The 24,150-nt window shown below is 36.8% G+C and overlaps 2 protein-coding genes and 1 long non-coding RNA gene across 6 annotated transcripts in view; 1 reads left to right on the forward strand and 2 right to left on the reverse strand.

Moving 5' to 3' along the window:
* alpk3b (alpha-kinase 3b) lies at window positions 1-16,972 on the reverse strand. 4 transcript variants are annotated; one of them, XM_048184297.1, is made up of 14 exons: window positions 15,983-16,970; window positions 15,141-15,179; window positions 12,486-12,607; window positions 12,261-12,378; window positions 10,162-12,184; window positions 6,658-8,500; window positions 6,175-6,319; window positions 5,877-6,004; window positions 5,745-5,783; window positions 5,358-5,632; window positions 5,126-5,214; window positions 2,589-2,806; window positions 2,425-2,473; window positions 1-1,831 (listed from the first exon to the last, which is right to left on the reverse strand). In XM_048184297.1, the coding sequence occupies exons 1-14, from the start codon at window positions 16,114-16,116 to the stop codon at window positions 1,567-1,569; spliced, it is 5,487 nt and encodes a 1,828-aa protein (XP_048040254.1). In that variant the 5' UTR covers window positions 16,117-16,970; the 3' UTR covers window positions 1-1,566. The 4 variants fall into 4 exon arrangements, with proteins under 4 accessions (XP_048040254.1, XP_048040256.1, XP_048040255.1 ...); XM_048184299.1 differs by having other exon boundaries at window positions 10,264-12,184; window positions 15,983-16,969; XM_048184298.1 differs by lacking the exon at window positions 15,141-15,179 and having other exon boundaries at window positions 15,983-16,969.
* The window catches only part of LOC125264704, a 13,344-nt gene continuing 3,240 nt past the window's right edge, over window positions 14,047-24,150 (forward strand). Inside the window, exons 1-2 of the long non-coding RNA XR_007184111.1 lie at window positions 14,047-14,524; window positions 15,993-16,127. This is a non-coding gene — a long non-coding RNA (uncharacterized LOC125264704). The remainder of the gene's footprint in view (window positions 14,525-15,992; window positions 16,128-24,150) is intronic.
* frmd5b (FERM domain containing 5b) overlaps window positions 20,981-24,150 on the reverse strand; it is a 25,987-nt gene continuing 22,817 nt past the window's right edge. The window contains exon 14 of the mRNA XM_048184301.1: window positions 20,981-22,484. Coding sequence (XP_048040258.1) covers window positions 21,904-22,484 — 581 coding nt within the window. The 3' untranslated portion in view covers window positions 20,981-21,903. The remainder of the gene's footprint in view (window positions 22,485-24,150) is intronic.

Below are 24,150 nucleotides of genomic sequence, written 5' to 3' on the forward strand. Positions count from 1 at the left end.
TTGATTTGATCAAATTTCCTTTAATTTGGATATAACAGTATCCATGTCTTATACCACTCACTTTTACTTTATTCATAAATACATTTTAACTTAATAATAACTGGTCATCAGATGAATGTTTTCCAGGTTATACTTCTTGCATATATGCTCATTTATAAAAAAGGTTACATTAGTTGTGTTAACTGGATTTTTTTTTTAATGTCCTCACATGTTGTCACAATTATTGATACAATGCTCATTTGTTGCTACAACTACAATATAGTCAACATTTTCATCATCATAATCAGTTAATCTAGTCTTAGCTTCATGATTATCTGCATTAATACCTCTTATTATATATTTACTGACCCAATATTACCAAAACAAGGTAAAAAGTGATTTTAGTCGTAAATTTGTTTGTTAAATTAAGGTCATTCAAATCAGGTTCTGGGGCCGGTTGCAAAATGGCTGTCATTGTGAGCTGTAGTAAAGCTATTGTTAAAACAGAATGTATACAGACAAAGTCCTTCCTGCATACAAGCTTGTCTCATAAACAAGGTGAAATAGAGCAGATTAATTCAATTACTCCGACTTGCATGTTTATATAATTGTCTATTCCATTCTGTGACAAAGTCAAAATCCACAAATTTTTGTACATATGAGACATACAATGTACTCTTTGGATGGATTCCTTTCCCTTTTCACCCAAGCCAAATGTAAAGAAACATTACCTGGCTTTTAGATCAAATGATCCAGCAATGTAATGTGAGATAAGATATATGAGATAAGATCAGATGACACAACAGACAAAATTAAAATTTCAAATGTCAACTCAACATTTAAATCACTGTCATTATATAAATAATAAATAATGTTAGCATCAGTTTCTGTTTATGCCTATCGCTTCAAGCTCAATTCAGCCATAGATAGTCTTTGTTCATCTAAAAATGAAAAATGTTTCTCCCCTTCTTGTTGTGCAAAAAGCAAGTTACTTTCTTCTGTGGAACACAAAAGATTTGAGAATATGTGTTATAAAGTGCCGTAGCATTTTAATGGACAGCATTCAATAGCTTACGATAGTTCTTAAAGATTATATTTTGAAAAATATTTTTCAATTTTCAGGATATGCATCACGTTAATCTACAACAAATGGAAATGATATATATCACTCATCTCATACAATAAAACGTCATTCATAACTAAATTTATATATATTTTTAAATTATTATTTACAAACAGCTAGTGAGCCAACAGCACTGAACTTCCTTTGGAAATAAACAAAGAGGTAATAAAATTTTGTAGTGCTACAGATCCTCTTGACATTTTCACACACAGTTATACAATACCCTTTCAAAACCTCTGAGGATTATACAACGGATTCTGTAAGGACTACTGCAGTAGAAGACTATAGGTTATGTTTCTGGATTTACTTATTTCATTTAAAATGTTGCATTTATCAAAAGAATGTTTTTTACTTACACTCTGATCAGTAGGCAAACTTTCTGATCAATAACAGACATACAGTACCTCTCCTTTTTTCTTTAGTTTTGCCTATGTATATCCTACTTTAAACACCATTATTTCTGGTTAGGTTGAGTTCTGAGGGTTCAGTTTGCGTGATACTTTGGGGCTCTTTGTGACCTTGCGTGAGGTCTGGGGACTGGAGGAGCTGGGAGCTGTTCTCCGTTGTAGTAGTGGGCTGCTTGTGCCTTTGGATCTGTTTGGAGACTGAAGTGTTTCTGGGGCTTTGAGAGGTTTGAGGTTTAAGAGACCACAGAAGTAATTACACTGATGCTGAATGTGAAACTGCTCAAAAACCTTCGGATTAGCCTCACAAGGAAACCCCTGATACCTGCATCGGAAAAAAAAAAAAAAGTATGCGTCAAGAAAAAACAGCATATTATAGCACTTTAAATTCAACTATAAAGTTTAAACCCATTAAATCACATAAATTACCATTTAAATGTTTTGGGTCGGTAGGATTTTTTAATGTTTTTGAAAGAAGTCTCTTAAGCTCACCAAGGCTGCATTTATTTGATCAAAATACTGTAAAAACAGTAATACCATCAAATATTACAATTTAAAAAAAGATTTTCTATTTTAATATATTTTAAAATGTAATGTATTCCTGTAATGGTAAAGCTGAATTTTCTGCATTATTACTCCAGTCTTCAGTGTCACATGATCCTTCAGAAATCATTCTAATATGCTGATTTCTTAATATTTCTTAATATTCTTAATATTTTTGTGGAAACGATACACACAACGATTCTATGATGAAGAAAACATTCAAAAGAAATGCATTTATGTGAAATATAGTTTTTTTGTGACAATGTAAAAATCTTACTTTTGATCAACTTAATGCAATAGAATATTAACTTCTTTCAAAAAAAAATAAATTTTACCATCAGAAAACCTGAATGAATTGTTCATACAAGTACCCACCCCTTTGACCTGATTGCTATTCCGATATTTGTTAGTATTGTATCAACTCCTGCAAAAAAAAAACAAAAAACAAAAAAAACAATAGGATCAAAGTCATAATTTAAACTAAAACTAGTGAAAAGACATGCAGAATCATTTGTTTTGGATACATTTCTCTAATTTACCCTCAAGTCTGGAGAACAGCACATTTCCATTGGTCCACTGGTGGATCCAGTGCTGGAGAGAAGAACATTTTTGTCCCACCTCTAATTTCTCATTTAATACCAGTGACCTGGTACGATCCATTCCACAATACCGCATATAGACACCCTTAAGCTCTGCCTCCACTGTTGCATAAGGAACGCTGCTTCCTGGCCAGTACAGGAAGTATAGAGGGATTACCCTGAAAAATATACATAATCACAGTGACAACACATGTGAGATCAACTAGGATCCTCATATGCTGTTTGACCTTGTGTTACGTCCTGGTAGTTTTGTGCCTCTGTGTGTTTTTTTTTTCCTTTCCTCCTCCTTTTTCCTAGGCACGCCTACACGGGACGGTTATTGGTTTGGGAGGCTGCTAATCTTCATCAGCGTGCATGATGGTATGCTACCCGCTGCCAATCCTGTACGGGCGCCAGGGTTTAAAAGAGCGGCTTGACGGACGCGAAGATAGTTTTTGCTTTCCTGTTTTTGTGCTTGTTTAAATCTGCCCTTTTTGTTAAGTTTCTTTGGTGCAATGACACTCTTATGTTGTACAGCTTGGAGTTGTCATTTCTGTTTTCTTTTATTTGTTTTCTTATTTGTTATTTCGACTGTTATTCCCTTCGCCCTATGGGAAATGGACAGGTAGTATGTCACGTGACGTACATGTTGCAACACTCAGTGATTTCAATGTATAGACACATCAGTTAGAAGTGAGCGCCACTTATGTATGTTCTGTTTGGGTAGAAAGAGTAGGTAAGTTATGCCATTTGACATGCTGAAGACTAAGCGTTATCATTTTTCTTTTAATAAGTTTGGTTAGTTTTGAACTTGAGTTAGCTTGGGTTTTGTTTTTGTTCTTTTCTTTTCTTTGGCGCCGCTTTTTGTCCTTTTTCCCGGTTTATTATTTTTGTTTCTTTTCTATTTGTTTATGTAAATATTGTCTTTGTTTTTTTTTTTGTTCATGTTGTTGTTTTGTTACTTTGTTAGTACTGTATTATTAACCTTATTATCTCACGCCTCTTCCCTCTTTCTTTGATTGTAAAATAAATTCCGTTTGTTGGCAGTTCTCGTAGCATTTTGTCTTTTGCTACCACCACCCGCACACGCAATGGTCACAATCTCAATGTTACCCCTTCTAACCCTAGACCAAAATTAGGAAGTTATAACATTTAATGGGGGCTCGTCCGGGATCGTTCAGTCCCGAATCACTTTATAATTGTGATCATTTGTGTGTGCGTGTGTGCTGGTCGCGATTGACGGAGAGTAGTTTCTGGAATTTCTGGCATCGTACCCATGCGGGGAGGTATTGAAGTGTCATTTGCTTATTGTGCATTATGGAAACGTTTAATTTGCAGAATTTTGTTACTAAACCATCGTTAGGGCAGATTAATTTGTGCAGGAAGCAAGATTTATTGCTGATAGCTGACCACTATAAGATTACTGTTAGCAAACAAGGTCTTAAGAGAGACATAAAAAGTAAATTGTTGCAGTGTCTTTGTGAGTTAAATGTTCTTCCTATGCCAAATACTATAGATGGTGAGTCTAGCGGGAGTGTACGTGTGGGCGACGTTGCTGTGGCAAATCTCAGCCTTATGGATGATGCGGATAAGCGGAGTAGTAGAGCTGATGCCGAGGCGGAGGGGATTGCCGATGCTAAGGCCAGCTTGCCACCATTTGATCCGTTTTCTCCAAGTTCTGTTGATTCAACAGACAGGGCGCGACTGAAAGTCCGCTTGGCTCGTTTGCAATATGAGGCACAAGAGAAAGCCGATGCACGTCAGGCTGAGCTAAATCTGCGTCTGGAGATACGCAGGCTCGAGATTGAGGCTGACAAGCAGGTGAAGCTGCGACAGCTGGATCTGGAGGCAATGAAGGTTGCTAACGGGTCAGCCGCGCAGTCGGATCCAGGTCAGGTCTCTGATGTTTCTCCGCAGACTGATCCATCACAAGTTACATTTGACATAAGTAAGCACACTGCATTAGTACCTCAATTTCGAGAATCTGAAGTAGATTCCTATTTCAGTGCGTTTGAGCGCATCGCTATTTCTCTTCATTGGCCTAAAGAGGTCTGGTCTCTATTATTGCAGTGCAAGTTGATAGGTAAAGCTCAGGAGGTATGCTCTACGTTGTCTCTAGACGAGAGTCTAAAATATGAATCTATGAAGTCTGCTATTCTTCGCGCCTATGAGTTAGTTCCCGAGGCGTATAGGCAGAAGTTTAGAGGACACAGGAAAAATCCTATCCAGACTTTTGTGGAATTTGCAACGGAGAAAGGGATTTTGTTTGATAAGTGGTGCACAGCTACGTAGTAAGGTAAGTGATTTTAACGAGTTACGAGAGCTTGTATTGCTTGAAGATTTTAAGAATTGCTTGCCCGAGCCTGTTGTGATTTATCTAAATGAACAGAAGGTAACTTCGTTACAGTACAGTACATATAGGCTACTGTAATAAAACTATGGAATGAAATCACATGCTTTGAGCAGAGCTTGGTAGAGGGAAAAAAAACCTCACTTACTCCAGTGCTGCACCAAAGCTCTCTATCGTTCTCGTCTCTGCAGCAAAGATCTTGAAGTACTCTCTGGCCATGTTCTGAATTCTACATTCCTATAAATTAGAAATGTACAGTCCTATAAATTAGGAACTTTTGGGAAGAAATTCTAAATATTGTGGGGGATAAAAGTGTTAAAAATTGAGAAGTTTGTTAAGAAATTTACCCAGATATTTTTAAAACTTAAAAGATCTGTCACCTGTTTTGTGATTTGGAGATTCCTTTCAGCCAAAACAGTCTCCTCTCTGCTCTCATATGCAATAGGGCTCCGCACTTTCATAAAGCATGAGCTGCCTGACTCAAACACAGGATCTAACCCGTAGATCACCTTCAGCCTTCTGGTTTTGTGCTCACATCCCATTCCTACCTGAGCTTCTTCTGTTGTGACACGGCCATAGAACTTTGAGCCCCAGCAGCCTGCATCAGCAAGACCTTTACTAAAGATCAGAGGAGTCATCTCAATCTCCTCCCCAACTACATATGAGAGAGAGAGAGAGAGAGAGAGAGAGAGAGAAATGGTAAAGGGACATTTATACAATATGTATACTGAGGGGTCAAAGCACTATAACAGCTGCAATTTTTCTACCTTCCTGGAGCTCCTCACGCAGAAACATATTGGAAAGAACTGTCAACAGATGTAACAGAAAACACTGTCACAATTACAATGAATTCTCTAGAACTAATTTTGTAAGAATTTGAACATATTAGAAAGACTTACACTCTGCACTGAGAAGATACTCTGTGGAATCTTTGCCATAGTCATTGGTAATTGTGCATCTGTAAACACCACAGTCTCTTTTGGACATCCGTATAATAGCCAAGCACACCTGAGCCTCATCTCCTGCACTAAAACAGAAAACAATATACCAGCAGGCTGCAAAGAATGTTGGTACACATATATTGCATGTAATATGTTGTAAATTGGACGTTTTGTCATATGACACCACTGATGATAGCATTAAGGCTTGAAGCACTGGATAACACTAGGGGTCAGTAAAACTCTAGGAGTGCCTTACCTTCTCTTTATCTCTGAGATCTCCACCTCATCCTTGTACCACCTTATTGTTGAGTCACTTACTATGTTGAAAAACTGACACCAGAGTTTTAGATGTCCAGAGGCGTCAAACACCTCTGGTCGGATTTTACGGATAACCTGTGGAACTGCAGGGAAGGAGACAGAGAAATGGAAATATAGGGGGATAACAAAGTGCCAAAATGGTGAGGTGCACAGCTTCCAAAGAAAAAGTGAGCAAAAGCCATCAGCAACACAAAGGCCATGAAGGGAATGCATAAAATGAAATGTGTGCCCAAATATCTGAATGTAATTGTGGCAAAAGCTACTATACTTAATGACACGTCATTGTTTTACGGTCAAACACACCATTACATGGCAAGCATTATTGAAAGTTCAGCTTTTCTGTCCATTGTGAACCATTTGTCTACACTATTAATTGAAAATAACTGATGTAATTGTGTGTTCATTCCTATGATATCTTTACCTTTGAACTGGTTTTCTTTGTCTTTCTCTGTTGATTTGGGCTTAATGTCTTCATTTCCCGCAGGTTTTGGGAGGTCAGCCGGGACACTCTTCCGGGTGAGACGAGGGGAGTACGTTTCTAATGGTGTCTTCAGTGGTGAGTTACTGACTGATTGTAATGAAGATTCAGGTTGTGTTTTCAAAGATAATTTGTCCCCCTGATATGCATCTCTATTTGCTTCATCAAGACAAATGGCCAGTCCTATTTCACTTGTCTCTGTTTTAGTGCTGGGTAATGTAGTCTTTTGATTCGTCCTGGTGGCAGGTTCACTGTTGGCAGCAGTAGAGTTGTCCTGATGGTCTGTATTCTTCAGTGGGATTGATACCTTCACTGCAGAATTTTCTTCCTCCCCATATTTAACATTGTCTTTAGAATTGATATGTGTTGTAGCATTGAACGTGGCTCTGGTGGAACTTTGATTTGACATCTCAAGGTCCAATGCAGCTGATTTCAATTGTTTTATGAAGTATTCAGAATCAGTTTTCAGATTTAGATCTGTTTTTGGAAGACGACTGGTTTCAGTTAAGTCGGACTCATTTGTGCTTTTGTCGTCATTAGGACATTGCGTAGTAACCTCTGAAAGCCTAATAAAACCTGTTGCAACATTCTCAGTGGAACAGTCACTTGATGATTCAGCTCCTTGAATCAGGTTTTCTTGACTTAGTGGCAGTTGATCAGGCTTGCTGACTTCAGAAGTTTGTGAACGTAGGGAAAGATCAAATTTCTCATCACACAGACCTTCAGATTCCAAAATGGCTGTGGTTTTGTTTGTTTGACTGACAGTGTTGCTATTTGTCACATTAGAGGTTACTGCATTTGCTTCAGTTCTGATTTGAACAATATCTGATTTATTAATAGCACACTTGCATACAGTTTTGTCTGTATTGTCCACATGTCCAGATGTGCTGTCCACATCTGTAATATATATTGCAGGAATGGTAAATTCTGTTGGTAAAGCTTTTGAATGTTGGGAGAGGAATGTAGAGGGGCCAGAATGATCATTGCCTTTTTTTGCAGAGTAACTCTGCATCTTGTGATCGGCTGATACAGGTACTTCAAACGTGGTAACTTTAGATTGTTCCTGTGTGTCCATTTTAGCAACACTGTCTGTAGCTACTAGAGAAGAGCTCTCACACTCTCCGGCTGTAGTATCTTTTATTTCAACTTTAGAAATAGAGGAGCTATTCATGCTCTGTGGTTGCACCACATTGGAGCTTAACATGCCAGTTTGTACAAACTCTGTGACAATGACTTGAATTGTGGAATGGTTTGAGATTGCCGTCGATTCTTCTTTTGAAATGCTGTTCTGTACAGGCACATTTGTATTTGTATTGATGTTTGTCATCTCATTTTCTTCCATACTGTTCAAAGACATAGATGAAGGTTTTGTTTCCCCCTTAGGTTTGTCAGACTCTTTGACAAGTTGGTTTTCAGCTTTGCCATCCTTCCCACACACACTGGTTAATGTGTCATCTCCTAATGAGGAACTCATAGCTGTTGTAACTTGGCCATCATGAAGCATGTGTGAAACATGACCTGAGGAGATTTTCTCACTCGGCTGAGTGTTTTGAGGGCCTGTGACAAGTGTACTGCTCTTTGTTGATGCCACAGTCTGGTTACCTGCTCTCAACTTCTCTCCTTGTGATGGAAGGTGGCAGGAACTGAGTGTGTCCGTAACACTCGCAGTGACCTCACACATCAATGGGGGTTGCTCCTTTAACTTCTTGGCCACTTCTTTATGAAAAGGAGGAATATCTTCATGAATTGGTGGCTCTGTGGGCTTTGTGTGAGTATCACCTGCAGCCTGAAATCATAGAATTTTGAATTCGATTATTATCTTCAGAAGACTTAAAGGGATAGTTCAACCAAAAATAAAAATTATGTCATCATTTACCCACCTTTATGTTGTTCCAAAGCTGTCTAACTTTTATTTCTTTTGTGGAACACATAAGATATTTTTTTTTTTTTATGTAATGAAAGATTTTTATTGGACAATACACTTTAAAAGTTTAAGATTTTTAAATATATTCTTTTAAGTCTCTTATGCTCAGCAAGGCTGCATTTATTTAATAAAAAATACAGTAATATTGTGAAATATTTGACAGTTTTAAAAAAAGTGTTTTCTATTTTAATATATTTTAAAATTTAATTTACTTTTTTTTATTTTTCAGCAGCCATTATTCCAGTCTTCATTGTCATGCGATTCTTTAGAAATCATTCTAATATGCTGATTTGGTGCTCAAGAAACATATGTTATTATATATAAATATTGAAAACAGTTGTTTTTGGAAATCATGATACATTTTTCAGGATTACTTGATGAACAGAAATTTATCTGACAGAAAACTATTGTAACACTGCAAAGGTCTTTACTGTCACTTTTGGTCAATTTAATGCATCCTTGGGGAATGCATTAAATTGTATGAAAAAAACACTAAGATCTTCTTTTGTGTTCCACAGACAAAAAACAACAAAAAAAGTCCTACAGGTTTGGAATGACAAAAGTCAGAAAAAGATGACAAATTTCTTTTTGGAGTAAATTATAATCCCTTTAATGTATACCATATACCAATATATATATATTCTCGTGGACCTATTTACATTTTATATTTAAAAAAATTCAAGAGATTCAAACATTTCTTTTATGGAAAGCTAATTTACTCATTCCACACAATTAAACCATATACTGGTTCTGTTGCACTAATGCCAGATCCCTGACCACTGTAAATCTGCAGGGAGATTCTCCCTCTTAGCACTTGAGTCCTTAATCTAAAATCAACAGAGCATTATATTAGCTGAACCTCTGTAATATTAGCACTCGATTATCTCTCATTTAGCTAGGATAAGAGAAAGAACAAGAGTAAGAGAGAAAATAAGTGGATTCAACATTACTTTGTTTGACAGACCCCAATATTAGATCATGTGAATGCCCTAATTACTGTACATGATTACAAGTTAGAATGAGAAGCCACCTGTTTTCAGTTGACTACGTCTATCTTTGCTTCTTATTTAGCATCTATTGCCTTGGGGAAGCTGTTGCACTGGCCATATTTAGAGAGTATTTTAAGGCTTTATGAGATCAGAGGGGAATGTGGGATATTAAAAGGAGAGCAGCTGGTCTGTCCACAGCACTTACGGCTTACACAGTAAAGTTGTATTATTTTGTATCTACTTTTAAAACGCCATGTAGCAACAGGTGATTTAGGACAGCAAACATATCTGATGGATCTCAGGATCTCTTTACTTCTGTGTGCCCTGGAGCCACAAAGTGCGTGATGGGAATATTAACATTGTCTGTGACCCTATTTGTGCGTCATTTAAGATGGGTCTTGTCACATCATCAAAGTCATGCTTGTGGCTCTATTTATAGTTTATGATTGTGGCTGAGGGGGGTTACTGGTCTCACTACCGCTGGGAACATTACACTCGCATGAGGTCACGGCCAGAGCATGAGGAAACACTCACCAAGCCCCTAAGAGAGCATGCAGATGCATTCCTCTTCCCTGTGTCCACACTGACGTCATTCCCACCACAAGAATGAGACAAGATCCTCACACATATACTTACTGGATTTCTATTCCCGTGGTCATCAAAATCCATGAGCTTGTTGTCTATAAATCTGGGATTACTGTTCTGGATAGTATCTAGAGCTTGAAGTGACTCCGTTAGCTTCGTGTTTTCGTCCACCTTGTTTGTCTGGGTTGTCATGGAAACCTTCAATTCTGGTCGTTTCTGGGTTGCAATGGGCTTTTGAGCTCTCTTTGATTCTGAGGGACTTTCCTTTGCATTCTCTGACTGTTTTTCACTCTTTCTTGTGTCTGTTATGTCCATTTTCTTTCTAGATTCAGTCACTGTGGGGATCTGAGCATCCTGAGCTCTCTTTGATTCTTCAGAGGCACTTTTGTTTACTTTTACTGACTGCTTCTCATTCATTTTTCTGTCTGTTATGTCCATTTTCTTTCTAGATTCAGTCACTGTGGTGATCTGAGCATCCTGAGCTCTCTTTGAATCTTCAGAGGCACTTTTGTTTACTTTTACTGACTGCTTCTCATTCATTTTTCTGTCTGTTATGTCCATTTTCTTTCTAGATTCAGTCACTGTGGTGATCTGAGCATCCTGAACTCTCTTTGATCCTTCAGAGGCACTTTTGTTTACTTCTTCTGACTGTTTTTCAGTAGTTTTTGTGTCCATTATGACCATTTCGGTTCTAGATTCAGTCACTGAGGAAATATGAGCACCTTCAGCTCTCTTTGATTCTTCTGAGGCACTTTTGTTTACTTTTACTGACTGCTTTTCATTCATTTTTGTGTCTCTTATGTCCATTTCATTTCTAGATTCAGTCACTGAGGTGATCTGAGCACCTTGAGCCCTCTTTGATTCGTTTGAGGGACTTTTGTTCACTTTCACTGACTGTTTTTCATTTATTTTTCTATCTGTTATATCCATTTTGGTTCTAGATTCAGTCACTGAGGTGATCTGAGCACCTTGAGCTGTCTTTGATTCTTCTGCGGCACTTTTGTTTACTTTTACTGACTGTTTTTCATTCATTTTTGTATCCGTTATTACCATTTTGGTTCTAGATTCAGTCACTGAGGCGATCTGAGCACCTTGAGCTCTCTTTGATTTTTCTGAGACACTTTTGTTTACTTTTACTGACTGCTTTTCTTTAATTTTTGTGTCTATGTCCATTTTATTTTTAGATTCAATCACAGTAGTGATCTGAGCACCTTTAGCTCTCTTTGATTCTTCTGAGACACTTTTATTTACTTTTACTGACTGCTTTTCATTCATTTTTGTGTCTGTTATGTCCATTTTCTTTCTAGATTCAGTCACTGTGGCGATCTGAGCGACTGTGTTCTGTACCTCCATCTTCTCATTGGAAGTCACTTTCTCATTCATCAGCTCTTCCCTTCTTCCAGTTGGTCTGTTTTCCTTGCTTATCTCTGTTGCAGCTGTTGAAATTTTGAGCTTCTTCTTGACATAATGCTCGTTAGTCTGTTTGCTGGAGGCATTATGCACAGTATCATTGATATATGTAAGCCCCTCGCTGTCTTTGTCTCTGTTTGCGATCATTTCAGAGTTTGAGATGCCATGGAAAGGTGCTGCTGCTGACACTTGATCAGGAGCAGCTAGTCGGTCCTCTGCTGGAGGTGTTTGACTGAGAGCATCCACCTCCATGACTTTCTCCTCTGAAGGGATGGTCTCTATTGCCCTGGTCTCCATGGGGGACCTGCGTTTTCTCTGGGCTCTTTCAGGACTGCTCATCCTGTCATGCTCAAAGGCAGCTGGGACATTCTCTTTGCCTATATTGCGCTGCTCCTCCTGCTCATGGCGACGGTTCTCGTTTCGCAGTTTAAGCTTCGCAAAGTAATTTTGATGAATCTTAAACTCGCTCATTGTTCCGACCTCCAACACACCTGAACATGACACAATGCCTCGACTGTTCTGTGCTGATGCTTGGTAAATTGCAGCATCCTCCAGAGTACAGCTAAGATAGAAATAAGCACTGTAAATGTTCACTAAATATTTAAAAGAAGAAAAAAGGTTCTCAGAAAACAGCATACTTGTATATTTGGAGTGTGTGTGTCTTGTCATCTCGTGAAATTTCATATTTGGGAAGGCCGCAGTATCTGTCAAGCTGTATGTCATCTTTGTACCATGTCACTTCAGGGACTGGGTAGCCTGCAAATGTAACGGTCAAAAACAAAAACTGGTGAACATAAAGTCTGAACCACCTTAGTAATGTTCCATTATACTGTACAATGCATTCACTTGCTTTGATGGAATACCTGAGACCACACAGCTGAACTTGACGTTAGTGTCTTCAGACACAGCTTTGGATTTTAAGGTGGACTCAAATGTTGGCTGTATCTCCTCAGTTAACTGAGCCATGACACTGCAGAGAGTGCTCCTAAAATGGAGATAAATATATAATTGATCTTATGCTTAATTTACATTGGTTATAGGTGAGACTATATTAAAATAAGTGGAATATGTATAACCAACACTTTGTATAAATTAGCTGAGAAGGTGCTGTGTGACTGACTGTAGATTGCAGGTAATTCAGATGTTACCGCATCATTAAACGTGCAGTATGCAAGAAATCTGTCCGCTAGAGGTCGCTAGAGGCCTATTCAAAACAAAGGCGTAGCTTGATGACGCCACGTTTGAGTGCGGAATCTTGGGACATGTGGTCTCCATCTCTACGGACGGTGGAAAAGAACAGGGATAGGACTCGGGAAGAAAACATGTTCATGGATGCGATTATTAACGTTACTGTAGTATAAAGCAGAGCAGGACCGAGTGTTTTGGGAGCTGAACGAGGCCGCTGGAGCGATTGCGCAACACACGCCTCACGAGCAGCAGAACTTTTATTATGACACAGTCGCCGGCGCCACTTCCGCTTTTCTGGTCATGAGCATGAGTATGAGGTAACGCAGCTCTGTTTATCATGTTAGATACATTTGAGAGTGTTGAAAATTATAACGTTGTGCGTTCGCTCAGCGGCTGCTGTGAGAGAGATTGTTGCACACTGCAGTAAGCTAGATCGATTTTAGAATATCATATTAAATATTGGATGGCTTGTGTTGATAAATGGCATGCAGTTCATTTTAAAATGTATTGTATGATGGAGAAAATGCTGTATCACTGTTACTAAAAATAAAGCTGCATCTGATTATGCTGTTAGCTACTTCACAAAATAGTGTTTTTCTCTGAAGCATGGTAAAGCATGGTACTCGCAAAAAAACAATAAGACTAAACATGTTGAGCTATATAACAATAATTAATTTTTCTGTCTATAAATATATCAAAACAGTTGTTCCCTTGTCTATTAAAACGTGTAATATTTTAAAGCGTCTTTGGTGTTTCCATGGTTTCTACAAAATAAAACCGGAAACCGAGGGTAACACGGGTATGACGCAATTGTCAGGTGACTCCTCACATGACCCGGAGCCTTGGTTAAAATTGCAATTTTCTCACGATTTACAAATAGTTGGAAACATTTGGGATATTGTAATTACTCAAGTGAACAAAATATATAACACTGGCCTAGTGGTTTTTGGATATTTTACTGCAAAAATATTACATATTGCACCTTTAATGTGTTTATCATTAGCATTTTCTTAATATCTTACATTGACTTCACAGATTGGGTGTTTATTCTATGTTCCTTCTGTGTTTTATTTTTGTTGCATGAAGATGACATTAAAAAGAAACTTAGTCTTTTAAACTTTTTTTTGCCATAACTTCATAATTTATTCATTTTTAAATGCATTTTATGTATAGATAATATGGTTTATATATATATATATATATATATATATATATATATATATATATATATATATATTTGTGATTTTAAAGGGGCTATATATAAGAATTTTCAAGTATTAATCACTTGTTTTATTGACAATGTATTAAGTGAACAGCTTGTAACGAAACTTAAAAAACGAGACCTTTCCTTAGAGAACTTCATAGGTTGTTGTCAATGAAAGCCTGTAGACTCGGGATGTTTTTCCCGGGAAAATCAAAAGGATGTGACATTTACACATGCTTCCAAGAGACAGATCTTTATAGTCTCAAATATAGCCTACTTTATTTAATTACTTCATCTGTCGACATGATGCTGGTGAATTGCAGAGCTGCTGCAAACATATCCATATCGCTTAGATGCTTTCTTAACTGCTTTCTCACCGCTGTCATTTTTGTTGTGTAAATTTTATTATTAAAAGGAAAGTACGCAGCATAGTCTATTTATTCATTCTAAACTTCTCTCAGCAGTGTGGAAGACATCGGGTCAGGATGTTCGTTAACAGTAGCTGCAAAGGTATTTCCAACTTCTTTTTTCACTTAAAAAGGAAATAACGAAAAAGAGCTTAGCTTTGAATTACGTTCAGTCTCTTGTAGGGTTATGTGCACGATAATACGAATACACGCGTGAACGCCCCCAATAGAGCACGAGCAATACGTTTCAGGCTGCAGTTCACTTAACGGCCACCGGTGTCGCTAATTAAACAGGTTTTTGAATTCTACATATAGCATGCTTGAAATATCAATTGTGAGCAGAATATTTTTATTGTGCATCACTTCTGATTAAGCATAGGTAGATAAAATTAGGATACATAAAATTAAAAAAAAAAAAATCATTACGAAATGCTATTAAACAGTGCATCATCAAGATGTGATGGAAATTACACTCAATGGAAATTAAGTGCAAATTTTCATGAAAAATGGGAAAACATCAGAATTCTCCTGTGTATGTATGTTTGACATTGTTAGTGAATTAAATAACTATTAGTGTGAAAAGTGTTTTTTAAGAGACTATTTTTTTTAAAGTCCACAGGGACAAAAGTCCCTGAAATTGAAGAAACACCCATTACCCATACCTGCTGAGAAATCTGTTTAGTTAGTTAGTTAGTTCTGGATAACACTTGTCTTTTTACCTGGATGGCTTGAACTGAGAGAATCTATGGCCAGCGTAGCTAAGCAGGGATGAAGCAAGCACAAGAATCAGCCATGCGCACAAGCAATGACCGAAATCACACAGAAACTCAAGCAGGTCTATTTGTAAATAAGTACATGAATTTCTGTATTTTGAAAATTCTGTTGGCAAAAACTGAAACAAGTAAAATCTCCAAAGAAAAGTATAATGCAAAATACATTTATTTTGTGCATATTAAATCTTTCATAATTAGAATATTTAAAGGTTGCGTTTTTGACCAAACAAATTTTATAAAACCGTTGTTGCTGTGGTAAGTTGGGCACTGGTGAATACTAAAAGACATTTATTGAGGGTGGCCATGCACTTATTTATAACCTTATGACCTTCACACAAGCCTTTCAAGAGTCAGACAGACCAGTGGTGGAGCTCTGAACTATTGACAGTAATGTAAGGAAATCAAGTATCATCTAGTAGTGAGGAAACAGAATCTCTCTATCACTCTGTATTCTAGGCTTACACAGTTTTTATTATTATTATTATTAGTTTATTTAGAATTATAAACTTCATATAAGTTTGAATTCATTTATAATATAAGGAAGCGAATGACATTATTTATGTGCTGTTTATTTATGCCTATCTATCTAGATTGTTGTTTAAGCACTACTGCATTATATATTACAAATCTTCAATTTAACAATCACTAAAAACATGTATATTTTGAAAGTAGTCATTTAACAGAGATGCTTTTATCATCATATTACAGGGACAGTCGATCTTGAATAACTGGGGTTAAATGCTTTACACAAGGGCACTGATTTTACATCAGCAATCAGAAACCTGTACCTGCTTTCAGATCGGACACTGCTCAGGTAGCTCCTACAGCCAGCACTTCTATTCTGAGAGGGGGTATCACTGGCACTGTAGTAAGACCTTCCATCACTCGAGAGCGAACGGTTCATCAGCCTTCTGGAACTCATCTTCTTAATCTGTAAGTCTTCAAATTCACAAAGTCAGCTGCTTGTATCCAACATTCTTAAAGTCTGTCAACATTAAGCCGCAAAAGAGTTTGTTTTCCCAAACGTAGAAAGTTAAGAGCTCAAGCAAAACTCTTCTGTCATCACAGCCAGCATCCCAGCAGTAGATTTTACTCTGGTTTTTGTCTTTACTTTGACACTCAGGGGTGTGCTCTGCAAGCTCAGTGTTTTCTTTCGGTGCTTTTGGACTCCTGGGGTGGTGCACGGTGGCATAAGACTCTGCTGTTTCCAATCAGTCTGCAGCTTGCGTGGCCATGAAGGCTAATTATAGCAGGGCCACAAATAGGCACACAAGCACATCACAATTTCCAAAACCGACTTACTAGCTTTATTTTTTAACTAAAACATCATTATCTTGCTGAAATCCATGATAGAAGTCCCTATTATGTTTTTCGAGCTCAGTACAGGACCGACACCACTAGCGTAAGCAGGGTAGAACCATGTTAATTTGCTCCCAAGTGGTTGTTGAGAGGATATGTGGTGTTTGTCAGTGCTGTTGTAACCCAGCAAAACCCTTAAATGGACCATCTATTCAAGTAAACCTGCTCGCCTGCCTCAAGGCATTTCTCTGAGCTCCAGTAAAGCTGACTATAAAATCAGGTATTTGGGGACATGGGGTTACTTTTCAAGCACCATGAGGCTATAGTTACATGGACATCTCATGATGATAGTTTTCATCCAGTGTGGATCAATAGAAGTATGGAGAGCTTGTTGAGGATTTTGATTTGTGGTTCCACATATACAGGTGAACATCAGGTCACACCAGGAACCACTGAAACCAGTTACCATCCTTTACCCCTTCTGTATAACATGGGCTGAATGGATACAGTTTATAACCTGTTAAGAGGTCACTTATGCACCAACGCTACATTTATTTGATCAAAAATACAGTTGAAATAGTAACATTGTGAAATATTATTATTGTAATATTAAAATGTAATTTATTCCTGTGATGGTAAAGCTGAATTTTTCTTCAGTGTCACATGATCCTTCAGAAATCATTCTAATATACTGATTTGGTGCTCAAGAAACATTCTTATTATTAACAATGTTGAAAACAGTTGTGCTCCTTAGCTAATATTTTGTGGAATCCTGATATTTTTTCAGGATTCTTTGATAAATAGAAAGCTCAATAGAACAGCATTCATTTTAAATATTAAATCTTTTGTAACATTATACACATCTTTACTGTTACTTTGATCAGTTTAATGCATCCTTGCTGAATTAAAGTATTTATTTCTTACAAAAAAGAGAGAGAGAGAGAAACTTACCCCAAACTTTAGAACTGTAATGTATAAGGCACTATTAAACATAAAAATAATAGGTAAATTAAGCCTTAATTTCAGAGTGGAATAAAATATCTGCTGTATTTGTATGGATATATAGGCTACTCTACATTGCTTCCAATTTGCTCAGTTTAAAAGAAAACGTTGGCTTGTGTGTGTTCCATTATTATTAAAGCCCATAGTTAGGATAATAGTATAGTTCATTCAGTTTATTTGTAGCACTTACTTTGCACCAGTGTTGCTCCGAGCTGTGAGCAAAATGAGTTATTGAAAGTCTATGACCAAAACACATAAACATTCAAGATGGCAATGTGACATTCCAAAGCATGCTTGAACTAAGGCTGGATAATTCAGTGTTGACAGTGTCGTGTTCAATCTGCTGCTTTATGAATTTCTCCTCATCTCTACTTTTTACCTTTTATTGTCTGTTTAATGTCTAATCTCTTCCGTGACCGTGAATAAAACATTGTGCGTTCAGTAAAGTAATATCCACTATAGGCTATCTAAAACCAAGTCTGAGGTAAATTATCTCGTTTGTGGCTTTATAGATTATATGGCACCTTTGGCATTTTCTGGGCATATTTTATTACACATGAATTGTTTTATATGAGCTCTCCCCTCTCCTCTTCGCTTTTAGGTTTGCCCGAACATTAGCAATATGAGCATTTGTTGAGAGATTTTCGATGAGAGGAGTGTTTCTGCCGACTAGTGGCAATTGCTTAACACTGCAATGATTTCTGCAGTGATCACTCTACTAACCTGTACACTCAGATTGATTACTCAAATACATTAAGATATTAGTTAACCATCATTTATCAGGCACTTTCACATCAGTCGGCTACACTTAGGCTACTGATGTAAATAAGAACATTTGGGGTAGTTCCTATTACTGCAATATCTGAGAGGATCTCAGCAAGGTTACTGAAAATTATTTAAAAATAGTTCAATAAGAATGTGAAGAGAACATTTACTGTCTCAAGGCAATTTGTAAATACTAAAACAGAATCAAGATTACATACTGAAGACCTACATCAAGTGTAATTTCTTATTTATTTGATGATTTTATGAAACTGCATATAAGTACATTCAGTTTGGTTTGGAGAAGGTTTATTTATTTATTTTTAGAAAAACATAAAAATAAACTGCTTTAATGTCTTCTTAGTACAACACAGGGTAACCAATTTTTTGGTATGAAACAATGAAAACAAAAGATGAAATTTACAGAAAATAATAATCTGATGCTATACAGTGAGCAGGAAGATCACAGGGCTCAGGCACAGCCGAGTCATTGTATAACAGTGTAATTCATTATCCATTTCAGATTGTCTTCTGAGCTACAATATTTCAATCTGCTATTGCTCTGAGCGAAACATACCATTTGAAGTGGCTGAAATAGTGTCCATCACCATCAGTAACAGATCTGAAGAATTAGTCAGTCACAGTATATGGGAGTTGATCTATAACCGGCACAGTGCCAGACAAACAATCAACAAATTCTAAGGTTACTGAATTTGTAATGCACTTCTCAACCATCTTGTTGTTCTAGGTTATCAAAACACTTTTCTGCTGGCTTATCAGTGTAATTTGTATTGCTTCATTTCTTTTTGTATTACTATCATCGCATAATCACCACCAGCAGAGACAAACATATTAGGATTTCGATGCAGGTGTTTTCATCTGTGCCATCAGTGGTATTGTTGCATACTGTTTCTAGTTGTACTAGGCTATTTTATGAAGCTACACACAGCAATACACAACAGTACATAAAAGAATTACATCACACTATGTTCCTTTCTTGCATTTTAGGGTTTTCAAATGTGATTCTGATCTTTTCGGGACATTTGCATTTGACATTTTGAGAGTACCAGTGAGTTCCAGTTAGACTTTATTTTTATTTTCTTGACATAAGCATTTTTTTTTTTTTTTTTTTTTTTTTTTTTTACCAAAGATATTTAAAAATGTGCATATAGTTATGTGTGATTACTTCCACAGATGACCTTTGTGTCTACCATCAGTTTGTCATTTAAAATAAATTACTCCGCCACTACTTACGGCTATACAACCTTTTACTATAGTATGTGTCACATGAAGGCAACAGAAATGTAATAGAAACTGTCATATGAAATATTGTCATTTGGTTTAAACTGAAAATGCATTGACCACTTCAGCCATTCTGAGACTATGCCTTTGGATAAGATCATTTCATAGTCACACATCCGGATAACCAACAAATTCATCATCGCCTACAGAAGACATCGTCACATTTTAATTATGAAAATTAAGGCTGTGTAAGTGGAAGAATGAGGTCTCCAAATTATTGATGCATGCTTAAAAAAATAATTGAACAAATTATAGATAATTCAGTATTTTTTCAGAAATAGTTTAGTCTTTCAAACATTTCACATTACTTTGTCCATCCAGTGCACTTTCTTCACCCTCATCAGAACACTTAAATCTCAAGGCCACCATTTTCCACTTAATATCAGTGCTCATTTGTACGGGATGGAAATAAGAATTATAGGCATTTTATCGCTCTGGGTTGATTGGTTAAAGGTCAGTGGAAATTTTCAGTTGACCCATGCCTTGGTGTTAAAGTCTTTACACAAATGTATCCTCTGTAACACTTTATCATAAGGTTGAATTTATTAATGCATTAGGTATCATGAACTAACAATCAGCAACCACTTTAAAGTATTTCTTAACTTAAGTGTACTATTCATTGTTAATTCATTATAAATATGAATAAATAGTTAATGATTTCATGATATCTAATGTTAACAAATTAAACCTTATTGTAAAGTGTTATTAAATTCTCATCAAAACACCACTGGAGCACTATTAAAAGAGATAACTCTGTCAATGGCTTTGATCCATACCATTGACCCGCAATCATGTTTATAGTATGGTATGGATCAAATTTACACCCTGTACCAACGTATTGCACTTACAAAATACCTCATCCAAAAATCCTCCAAACTCACTCTCAAGCTCTCAACATTGAAGAGATAGTTCACCCAAAAATGAAAATTCTCTCATCCTTTACTCATCCTCATGTTATATGACTTTGATTAATCTTCAAAAAACAAATTAAGATATTGAGAACCTAAGAGGTTTCTGTCCCTCCATTGAAAGTCGGGGTAATATAAAGGTGTTGTGAAATGAATCCATATGAACTGGGCAGTTTAATCCAAGTCTTTTGAAGAGATACGATCACTTTATATGATGAACAGATTTAACTTAGGCTACTATTCACATATAAAGATACATCACATATGAAGTTTTTTTTAAGTGCATCATGTTTTCATTGATTCTCACACATCATACACGCACATTTGAGTTTCTTTATGTTTGCCATATGTGACCCTGGACCACAAAACCAGTCATTAGTCGCACAATATATTTGTAGCAATAGCCAACAATACATTCTATGGGTCAAATTGATTGATTTTTCTTTTATGCCAAAAATCATTAGGACATTAAGTAAAGATCATGTTCCATGAATATAATTTTGTAACTGTAAATATATCATAAATGTATAGTTGTGAGTGGATATGCATTGCTAAGGACTTCATTTGGACAACTTTAAAGCCCATTTTCTCAATATTTTGATTTTTTTGCACCCTCAGATTCCAGATTTTAAATAGGTGTATCTCACCCAAATATTGTCCTAAAAGCTTATTTATTCAGCTTTCAGATGATGTATAAATCTCAATTTCAAAAAATTGACCCTTATGACTGGTTTTGTGGTCCAGGGTCACATATGTGATGTGCTTTATTTATGTGTCACTCATTGTTTAGTAAATGAAAGCCTAAATCTGTTCATCATATAAAATGATCATATGTCTTCACAAGATTTGTATTAAACCACTTGATTCAATATGGATTTGTTTTATGACAAACTGCCTGGACTTTCAATGAAGGAACATAAAACTCTCAGGTTTCACTACAAACTATCATGTGTTTCAAAGAGTAACCAAAGTCTTAAGGATTTAGAACAACATAAGGGTGAGTAAATGATGACAGGATTTTCAACTATACCTTTAATGCCTGTCTCTGCCCCTGTCTATTGTCTGACCAATAAAGGCATCTTTGTCTTTGATTGCAGTATGAGGTCTTACTCGTCACAGTCTGGTTGAGTGTGTATATATTATATTTAAATGATAGGTAAAGTGGGTTACAGCAGCATTTAAAGAGCTATACATACTATTTTTTTTTTTTTTACTCAACTGCTGCAGAGAACAATTTTACAATAACTAGAGCTGAAACATACAGTTTTTTCATCTTGGCATTGTAGGAAGTCCACGGCTTTGGCTATGTAGATAATAGTAATTTCATTTTAATTTCATGGTACCATGATATTAATGCTTAGAACGTCCCACTCTCAGACTACTACAGACTACACTCTCAGGAGACAGTGAGGGGTGCTTATGCACTCAAGTTTCAGTCATTTATTAATGAGATTCCCACCCATCCAGCGCAACTTGCAGGCCAGCCAGCGCCTAAGGGGGCAAAAGTATTCATAGTGGAACTGCTGGAATTCGGGTGTCCTCCGGATGTCTCTAAGAAAGGCCAAGTCCAGCTCAGATTCTGTTAGCACAATAAGAAGGAGAAGGAGGGCAAAGAGCAGAGCCAGGGTCACTAAGAAAAGACGGGCCAAACTACAGATAAACTCATTCACCCCTTCCTCTGGGCCGTGTTGGGTTGGCCGAGTCTTCTCCAGCTGTGAACGTTTCCCTTTGGGTTTAACGGCCTGTGGCCTCGCCTGGTTTTGAGTGCAGAGTTCTGTTCCTCCTTCCTCTTGCATGCTGCGGGGGCCGTTCGTGTGGCGAACCTGAGCCTGGTATGAGGGGTCGTTGGACACCGGTGTGGGAAGCACGCTGTCAGAGGGACTGTAAGAGTCCTCGGAAAATTCAGCTGTTCCGCTTCCTCCCTCAGCTCCATTTCCATGGGAGCGTAGGAATGAGTTGCCATTGGAGACCGATCGTAGTGGTGTGGAATGGCCACTGTCACGCAGGGACTCCAAACCTGAAACAGAGCGAGGATGTTCAGTGATTTTGTTTGATGGATTGATGTCTATATGCTTTCAAGGTTGTGCGCCAGTCAGAACTGAATTTAGAATGCCTTCTAAATTAAAATTTGAATTTGAATTGAGGTAGCAAACAGGATGCAGAATGAAATTATAAATTGATAAATTATGAATTTAAAGAAGCATAAATTAAATTGCAACAAGTGCCATTTTATAGCAAGGAAAGGATTACTAGTAAAGAATGATGGCTTGAAAAAGCATTGCCTGAAAGTTTAAAGTAAAAAAGTTGAAAGTTTTAAGAACAGAAGTTTTAAGTCTTAAAAACAGATAAATAGATGTTTGAAATGTCACCTATAGAAATGTATACACTACTTTTCAAAAGTTTGGGGTTAGTAAGATTTGTTTTTAATTAATACTTTTATTCAACAAGGATGCATTAAATTGATCAAAAGTGACAGTAAATACATTTATAATGTTACAAAAAGAAATCTATTTATGTTGTAGAAACAGTGCAGTGCTTTCCGGCGTTCAGACATAGAACCTGGAAGCGTTGGACTGTTTCTACAACATAAACAGCATAGGAGAATAACAGGGAAGAGAAGAAATTGTTGAATAAAGACGTTATTTTTGTTTTTGTGCACAAAAAGTATTCTCGTCGCTTTATAAAATCAAGGTTGAACCACTGCAGTCACATGGACTATTAACCATACCTTTACTACCTTTCTGGGCCTTGAAAGTGGTAATTAAATTGCTGTCTATGGAGGGGTCAGAGAGCTCTCGGATTTCATCAAAAATATCTTAATTTGTGTTACGAAGATGAACGAAGGTCTTACGGGTGTGGAACGAGAGTTGTGAGAGTAATTAATGACAGAATTTTTATTTTTGGGTGAACTAACCCTTTAATATCCCAGCTGACTCCATATAATGGATATTCCCAGTTTGCAGAAAGTTTGCTGAGCTAGACACAATAAAAGTTCTTAATACCAGTCTGAGCCAAATGTCCCAACCAAACAGCTGAAAAATAACAGCTGACAAATTCTAACAAAACCGAACCGTTTAAACAAATGAAATGAAATGAGTTTGTTTCTCTCAAATAGTACTGAAAGTTCATCGTACTTAATAGAAAAAGTTATGTGAACTCAAAATCTGTTATTAGTGAGCCGAACTTAAACTGAATGAGTTGCAGCAGATTTCTAGCTCCCAGGATGCTTTGCGTCAGACTGTAAGGGAATGTTGAAGTTAAGTGTTATTTTGTGTGTTTTTGCACAAGTTAATATAGGGGGAGATGTGTTATTGTTTAATGCTCTGTTATTTTGGTATTTAAAGGTGTTTCTGTTATGTTGAAGTTTTGTAAGGTTACCATCGTAGTGAAGAGTAGTGCCTGCGGAGTAGTGCTTGCGGTGGTGCCTGTGGTCAAGAACTAGCTGCAAAACTTCAAGGCTATATATATACTGCATGCTGATTACCAATTCATGCAATTGTATAGTGATAGGCATAGTGATATAGTTACATTAGCGCATGTTAGTATGCTGTTGCTAACTAACACTTAACCATAAAGATTATGAATGTTTATTCAATTTTTCAATTAAATTATAATTAACAAATTTGTGTAGCACAAAATACAATTTTTAAGTTCTACTAACATAAAAAATTGAGTTGGTTTAC

This window comes from Megalobrama amblycephala, linkage group LG3 (genome assembly GCF_018812025.1).
Source record: "Megalobrama amblycephala isolate DHTTF-2021 linkage group LG3, ASM1881202v1, whole genome shotgun sequence".
NCBI lineage: Eukaryota > Metazoa > Chordata > Actinopteri > Cypriniformes > Xenocyprididae > Megalobrama > Megalobrama amblycephala.